Raw genomic sequence first — 8,105 nt, forward strand, 5'->3', positions numbered from 1 at the left:
AAACTGATGAGTTTGAGCAAGCTTCGGGAGTTAGTGATAGACCGGGAAGCCTGGCATGCTGCAGACCATGGGGTCGCAGAGAGTTGGATATGACTAAGCAACTGAACAACAACAAGCACAGCCACCTGCCTGACCACCAACAAGGAGGCCTGCTTTGACCCAGTGGTCCAGGGCAGTGTTCCGGCAAGGGAGAAGAGCCTCTCCTCCATCCTCTTTGCTTCCCTCCCTACACAGCCACAGAATTGGAGGACGCTGTCCACAGTGGGGGACACGGCAACATCTGATACTGTGCTGAGGCTGGGAGTGGGGAAGACAGAGGGGAGACAGGCCGTGTCACACTCTTTGCTAACCCTTAACCTCACTTTTCCTGCCAGACACTGAGCTAGAAAACGTCACTCAAATGTATAAGGAAATTCAAACAAGCCCAAAGAAGAAATCATAGCACATTGAGGGCTGGGGAGGCGGGAGGGAGGGAGGGGACGAGTACAGCGGCCAGGTTACCAGTCACCCTCTTGTGTTCCTACAAAGGCTTCATTTGTTTGGCCAGTTTGCCTCCCAGATTCCCATAAAACACATGGTCCAACCTGTTACCTAACAAGGCCAGCGCCACTTGGCCCTTCCCGCCCTCTAATGGGAATGCTGGCCTGGGAGTAAAGTGCAGATCCACCCCCCAACTCAAGCCACATTCCACGCACGGCCTGAGCTGCCAGGAGAAGTGGGGACCCTCTCACTGGGAGCTGCTGAAGAGTGGACGCACAGCAGCACTGACAGGTGAAATGAAGGTTCTAATCTCTTCCCTCCTCCTGTTGCTGCCACTAATGCTGATGTCCGTGGTCTCCAGCAGCTCACACACAGGTAAAAAAAAAAAAAAGTCCATTTTCTATGAAAGATAAAAAGGGGGGAGAAACGTGGCAAAACAGAAAAAAGCATGACCGCACACCCGGTAAAATGTAGCCCCTGCAGGCTACAGGGATTAGCAGTGAGTTAGCCTGTCTGGGTGGCTGTTTCTTCATTTGCAAAAAAGGAATGAACTGAACGTAAATCCTAAGAGTGTTGTGAAGTTAAAGGAGCCCGTGTGTACGGAGTGTCTGCCAGGGTAGCTGGCGGGAGAGGACCTTGCCTCTCCCTGAGTCCCTGTTCGGGGATATTGAGTGTCCTGGGGGCTGAGCCTGGAGGCCGTGCAGAGAGGGCATTGAAGGCAAGTGTGCGTCCAGTCAGTCAGTCATCCTCGATTATATTCTTCCTAGTATACCAGACATGCTCCAATAATCCTTAATGCTATTTCATGGTAAGGTGATAAACCAGAAAATCACATCACCAGGTAGTACCCGTGTTTGAAGCTGTGACCACACCGAGCTGTTGAGGCAATCCGAGAGCCGGTTGGAAAAGAATTTCCAGACACAGAGCATTACAGAAGGGAGTGAGCTTATTAAGAACAAAGAGCAGAGATAACGTGGGCCCTGCAGGCACAGCGGGCCGACAACTCCTGACAGGCCAGGGAGAGTCGACAGTGTTCGTGGGTTAATAGCCAATTTTTATAGCCTCGAGACAAAGACAATTCCTGCTGGAAGGCTGGCATTAGGGGACTGGTTGGGGCTTTATAGAGTGTTTACTGGAGTGGGCATCTTTGACTAATTTGGAGTCAGGAAGTCTATTAGTGATGATCATGGGCTTTTGGCAATGGTTACGTGTGTGTGTGTCACGTCACTTCAGCCACGTCTGACTCTTTGTGACCTATGGACTGTAGCCCGCCAGGTTCCTCTGTCCATGGGACTCTCAAGGCAACAGTTGCAAAGGGGCTCAGTCAACTTTGGAGGTGACCTTGGTTCTCAGCTCTGCTTCTGTGTTCTTGGTACAAGGCCTCACACCTGTGGCCTAGGGGGGCAAGACTGCACACAGGCCCTGTTTGAACAGCTCACCTTTAGGAAGCAGATCCTGGGTTAGGAGCTCCGAATCCACCCCACTGTTCCCTACAGCCAGAGTGGCCCAGCCCTTAGCAGAACAACTGTGCAGAAGGGACCCCCCTCCCCACCTATGTTCCCACTCTAAGTGACCATCTCCCCAAGCGCTACTTTGAAGTGAAGCAGCTTTGTTACATACTCAGCATCGGGTGGGTCCTAAAATCAGGAGTCTACCCTCCTGCACCCATTTCCAGCATCTTCTCTCATATAGAGTTCTGTGGAAGCCGCTGGGTCCCATGGCCCGGCGGGGGAGGCCCTAGACCAGCATTCTGGGAGGGAAGTCTTTTCCACCACTGTGACGGGCCCCCAGGCTGGAGACCTCAGCCTGGACTCCAAGCTCCAGTCACAGCCGCCTTTCCCGGCCATCCTCCCGCACCCCGCGCTAACAGAGGCCCGTGTTCCTCTCAGCCGGAATCTCGGAACCTCGGCTGCTCCCCAGCTGCTCTTGTGTCTTCCCACCAGCTCAGCTCCACTTGCACAGCTGCCCTGATGCAACCCAGAGGCAGACATGAGCCCTCCCTCCCCTGCACAAGCTCGGCCCCGACTGGACTCTCTGCACGGTCCGCGTTCCACCTTGAGTTGAGTGTCGGTGCGTCTCCTACCCCAACCGCTGCCCTTCTGCGCTGTAACCTCGCCACTGGCACAGCCTGGTGTCTTGTTTCCATGTCCCTCTCGTGACCCGGCAAAGTGTTCAGTAAATATATCTAAGTGGAAGAATAAATCCTCAGGTTTCTAAGTTCAAAATGTTCCCCTTAGGAGACGGGACACCTTGGTTTCATAGCAGCTCTGTTGACATTAGAGATTAATAATTCTTCTTGCAAGGGGGGCAGGGTGCCCTGTTCTGTTCTTCCTAACCTGTTTAGCAACATCCAAGTGGCCTCTACCCTCTAGAAGCCAACAGCGGCCTCTTCCCACTCCCACCCCATTAATACAGCCAAAAATATCTCCAGACGTGGCCAAACATCCCCTGGAGGGGGACCCACTCCTCAGGGGAGCCCCTGTTTTACCAATAATTCTCAAACACCGTGACACATTTAGACTCACCCAGACCTTTAGACTCAGACTTGAATTCAGGGGATCGACCGTGATCCAAATCTTGGCTCCATCACTCACTTTGTAACCCCGGGGTGTGTGTGTGTGTGTGCGCGCGTTCAGTCATGTCCGACTGTTTGCGACCCCATGGACTACAGCCCATCAGGTTCCTCTGTCCATGGGATTCTCCAGGCAAGAATACTGGAGTGGATTGCCATTTCCTTCCTTCTCCAGGGGATCTTCCGCACTCAGGGATCAAACCCGCGTCTCCTGCATGGCTGGTGGATTCTTTGACCACTGCACCACCCGGGGAAGCCTCTTGGAACCCTGGACAAGAAGCTTAACTTTTTTAAGCTTCATTTTAAAATGAGTAAAATACCACTTACAATGTACAACTGTTGCGAAGAGTAAATGATGGATAATGTGAACCTAGTTAAGTGTTCAATAAATCGAGTGAGTAAAATTTCATTCTCAAGTAGCTACAAAGGCACAAGGGCAGTGAGATGGGGAAAGCTCCCTGGGGCCAGCGGGGGGTGCAATTACAGGCTCAATTCCCATTTCCCAGGCAAGGGTAGTTGCAATGTTGGACCAAGCCTGGTGAGCAGAAATAACACTACACAATCCTCCTGCCCAGAAATCTCCAAATAAAATTTGATCTTGCTTTATCTCTTAAAATAACCACACACCTGCTTAATACGCTTTTCATGGGGAAGTGGGGAGAAATAAATAAATGAGAAGTAATGACAATGTTAAGAAATAAATTACTTACAATAACAGAGTAATTCCTTATAAGATGCCCTATTAATTATAAAATTACTTATGATAAATAGCTCCCACGACATTAGGTCATGTAGGTTCGAAGAGAGAATAATAGGCTAAGAGCCTTGGACCTAGGTTTTAGCTCCAGATGACTCACCATTAACTCTGTGAACTTGGGCATTGCATCAGCTCTCTCTGGGCCTCAGTTTTCTCACCTCAAAATAAAAGAGATGGTGATTCACTTAATTAGTGCAGTGCTATAACAACAGCTTGGTAATGATATCAAGAAACACAAAACGGAAATAAGAGAGCATCAGGTAACAAGACCTGAATACAGACAAAAGGAGAAATGGATTTGTTCCAGAGGGGCAAAGGTAAATACCAGCCTCTTATACTAATAGTTGAACTGGGACTATGGATTCAAATACAAGCAAACGCAGAGGTCAGGTGAAGTTCCTGACTGGTTTATGGAATAATCTGCTCTTTGCTCTTATTTCTTGAGTCAGGAGGATTATAATGCATGCAGGGCAGGGACCTTAATGGGGAGGTTGGCACGTCTTGATTAACACCCTGACCTTCTGTCCTCTCTTCTATCCAGAAGCTGTTCTTTCTCTGCCTACCTACAGCTAAGCTTTTCTCTAGGCCAGATTTTACACTTCAATTCCTTATCCATTGAAAATACTCCTCTCTTGAAGTACCCTAGATCCATGAGTAAAAAGGAAGAGCAATGGAGCTGCACTGACCCAGAGGCACAGTGATCAGGAACCAAGTCTCTTGGCGCCTTCCCTTTCCAGTGCCTGGAAGTGACCAGTTTCCTTCCTACAGGGGTTGCCAGAGGCCAGAGGGACCAACGCCAGGCTTCTGGGAGGTGGCTCCAAGAAGGAGGCCAAGAATGTGAGTGCCGAGGTCAGTAACACAATATTGACAACGAGAGTGCACCATCGAGATCCCCACTTGCTCCCCTGAATCGCTCTGAGAGCAAAGCAGATATTACCTGAGCTGCCCTCGCCCCCTGCCCTCTCCTCCAGCCCGCCACTCATTTCTTTCTGAGTCTCATGTAAGAGCCAGACTCCTCCAGGGTCCAGGGGAGCTGGCAGAAGGGCTGGCTGGCCCCCTCTCCCTTACCCTTTTCCCCGACAACCCAGGGCTTCCTTCCAAGACCTTCCTGGACCCCATCCTCAGCCTAATTTTACTCACAGGCAAGACTGAAACAGAGAGGAAAAATGGCTTAGTCGAAGTAAAGCAGCCACTGAAAGGCAGTCACCCCTTATTCCTCATTTTTAAAATTTATGTTTAATTGGAGAATCATTGCTTTACAATACTGTGTTGTGTTTCCGCCACACAAAAACGTGTATCAGGCCTATGTATAAATATGTCCCCTCCCTCTCGAACCTCCCTCCCACTCATTGCTCATTTTTTTTGGTCTCCTTAATGACACTGTGATGCTTCCTCCAAACCTGCCACCAAATTCTTGCCCTTGAAAGTGAAACATGCTCAGTCGTGTCTGGCTCTTTGCGATTCCATGGACTGTACAGTCCAGAGAATTCCCCAGGCCAGAATACTGGAGTGGGTAGCCTTTCCCTTCTCCAGCGGATCTTCCCGACCCAGGAATTGAACCAGGGTCTCCTGAATTGCAGGTGGATTCTTTACCAACTGAGCTATCAGGGAAGCCCATTCTTGTCCGTATAGGTCAGCAAAACAACTCAGAGACTCTGGTGGTCATATGACTGTTCTGTGTTGACCCTTTCCCACTGCAGTATGAAAAACAACTGAGGGGCAAGCGAGATGGCAAGTCAAGTCCTGGCCCTCAAACATATGAACCTTCCTAAGCAGCAACCCCCTTATTTCAGATTGGTTCCTGAGGGGCCCTAGAACACCCATCGCAGCTCCCAGGCTGACAAAGAAGCCGTGTCCCTGTGATCGTTTCAAGGGCAGGATGAAGAAAACCAGTAAGTTGTCAAAGAATGACCCTCCTTAAACCAGAGTCGCTCTGTGGAATCAACTAGGGATGAGAATGAAAGTGTCAGTCACTTAGTCATGTCTGACTCTTCTCGGCCCCACGGACTGTAGCCCTCTAGGCTTCTCTGTTCTTGGGACTTTCCAGGCAAGAATCCTGGAGTGGGTTGTCATTTCCTTCTCCAGGGATTCTTGTTGACCCAGGGATCAAACCTGGGTCTCCTGTACTGCAGGTGGATTCTTTACCGTCTGAGCCACCAGGAACCTCCAGCTAGGGATGAAGCAGGGGTTAAGAGACAAGAGAGATGAGATGAAGGTCAGGATTAGCATGCATCTCAGCTCATCCCACTCAAGGTCAACGTGTGGGGAAACAGGAAGAGCAGGAAAAGCAAAACACAATTCCACTGATACTAGAGACGGCTCGCCAAAGCCTCTGACGATAGAACACCATTGCTTATCAAGGGGAGGGAGATGGGGCTGTTGGCAAGCTGGTCACTGGTCTCTGATGATGATGCCGGTGTTGGTGTCAAACAGTGAGATTCCTCCCTAGTCGAGGTATAATTAAATGTCATGTAAAAATATACTGGCAAGTGTTAAACTGATGGATATTGTGGCATTATTATGATATTACATGATCAAGAATGGGATGATCCCTGGAGAAAGAAATGGTGACTCACTCCAGCATTCTTGCCTGGGAAATCCCACAGATAGAGGAGTCTGGCGGGCTATGCGGTGGCAAAGAGACGCCACTTAGCAGCTAAACAACAACAGCAATTACGTTTATATACAAAAGGTATGGAAAACTATGCCGCAAACTAGTAACAACAGTTTGCTCACCAGAATCAGGAGTGGAAGCAGGGGTTGGGGCATCCTTTATCTCCTTACTGTAGATATTTTTCATTTAAGTTTTCCCCCATGGGATGAGTCTCCCTTGTAACATTTTAAAAGCTCTCATAAAAAATTAAATTCTAAGAATGTTTAACTGCAGTGTCTCCCTTTCCTCTTCACCCTAGGACACCAAAGACATCACAGGAAGTCAAACAAGCCCTCCAGAGCCTGCCAGCAATTTCTCACACGATGTCTGCTAGAAAGCATTGCTCTGCCCTTATAGGTGCTCTGAGACCCCACCCTCCCGATGAAACATTCTCAGTCAACAAAGCCGTGAGTGCACCTAGAAGACGCTCCTCTCCCATCTCGCGTTCCCCCATTCCTGTCCCCACTCCCTAAATCATCCCAAAAGCATTTCCCCTGAGATGATTGCCCCCTCCAGTGCCTTCTTCACTTGTCAGTCTTTTCCTGGGTCTGCCCCTTCACACAGCCTTAAGCTTACTTACCTGAAAGAAACCAAGAATCTCTGAGTACCTAGCTGGTCCTCCCCGACTGTAAACACAAGCAGGAAAACAGCAAACAAAATCAATAAATATATTTAAATGTAATAGATCAAAATCATTTTCAAATGGGGTCTCGAAATGCACATTCAATCCAGACGACCCACTTTACCCTGTTCATTCCAAACAGTTCCCAGATTATATACACACCTCTATCCACCACCACCTTCAGTCTCTCTCCGCTGCCCAAATTTTTACTCTTTTACTCATCCAACAAAACTTCCTGAGGTAAGAGCTAGGTAGGGCAAAGAAAGCAGTGAAAGCAATGGATCAGACATTGTCTTACTAATGATAATACAAGTTTAAAAAGAACCTGGCACCATTTCCTAGCACATAAAATGCCTCCCCAGTATTTATGATTGTCACCACCATCATCATCACGAATGGTCACCGGATTCTGTGAGTTTCCAGGCAACCACAGCAGACATACGTGCAGAGGCAGGGCTCAAGGAGAGTGCTTGCTCACTCAGTCACGACGGACTCTTTGCAACATTATAGGCAATGGCACCCCACTCCAGTACTTTTGCCTGGAAAATCCCATGGACGGAGGAGCCTGGTAGGCTGCAGTCCATGGGGTCGCTAAGAGTCAGACATGACTGGGCGACTTCGCTTTCACTTTTCAATTTCATGCATTGGAGAAGGAAATGGCAACCCACTCCAGTGTTCTTGCCTGGAGAATCCCAGGGACGGGGGAGCCTGGTGGGCTGCCATCTATGGGGTCGCACAGAGTCGGACACGACTGAAGTGACTTAGCAGTAGCAGCAGACTATAACCTGCTGGGCTCCACTGTCCATGGGATTCTCCAGGCAAGAACACAGGAGTGGATTGCCATGCCCTCCTCCAGGGGATCTTCCCGACGCGGGGAATTGAGCCAGCATCTCCTGTGTCTCCTGCAGTGCAGGTAGATTCTTTACCACTGAGCCACCTGGGAGAGACAGTGTGGGAGATCTCAAATGCCACTGAAAAGGGCTTTCCAGCTGTAAAAATGGGAAGATATCTTTTTTTCTTT

General features: G+C 49.3%; 1 protein-coding gene across 1 annotated transcript; it reads left to right on the forward strand.

The window, feature by feature from the left end:
• Positions 1 to 559: 559 nt before the first annotated feature.
• On the forward strand, positions 560 to 7,144 carry LOC120872467 (C-X-C motif chemokine 17). Its single transcript, XM_040252855.1, has 4 exons — positions 560 to 855; positions 4,578 to 4,658; positions 5,603 to 5,701; positions 6,722 to 7,144. The coding sequence occupies exons 1-4, from the start codon at positions 777 to 779 to the stop codon at positions 6,817 to 6,819; spliced, it is 357 nt and encodes a 118-aa protein (XP_040108789.1). The 5' UTR covers positions 560 to 776; the 3' UTR covers positions 6,820 to 7,144.
• Positions 7,145 to 8,105: the final 961 nt, after the last annotated feature.

This window comes from Oryx dammah, unplaced genomic scaffold (assembly GCF_014754425.2).
Source record: "Oryx dammah isolate SB20612 unplaced genomic scaffold, SCBI_Odam_1.1 HiC_scaffold_13, whole genome shotgun sequence".
NCBI lineage: Eukaryota > Metazoa > Chordata > Mammalia > Artiodactyla > Bovidae > Oryx > Oryx dammah.

What these genes read in the sequence shown, in the direction of transcription:
- LOC120872467 (XM_040252855.1), top strand. Translation starts at nt 777, where the DNA reads ATGAAGGTTCTAATCTCTTCCCTCCTCCTGTTGCTGCCACTAATGCTG. An exon ending in CTCCAGCAGCTCACACACAG is followed by an intron (nt 856 to 4,577) that starts GTAAAAAAAAAA and finishes TCCTTCCTACAG; the next exon opens with GGGTTGCCAGAGGCCAGAGG. An exon ending in GGGCAGGATGAAGAAAACCA is followed by an intron (nt 5,702 to 6,721) that starts GTAAGTTGTCAA and finishes TCTTCACCCTAG; the next exon opens with GACACCAAAGACATCACAGG.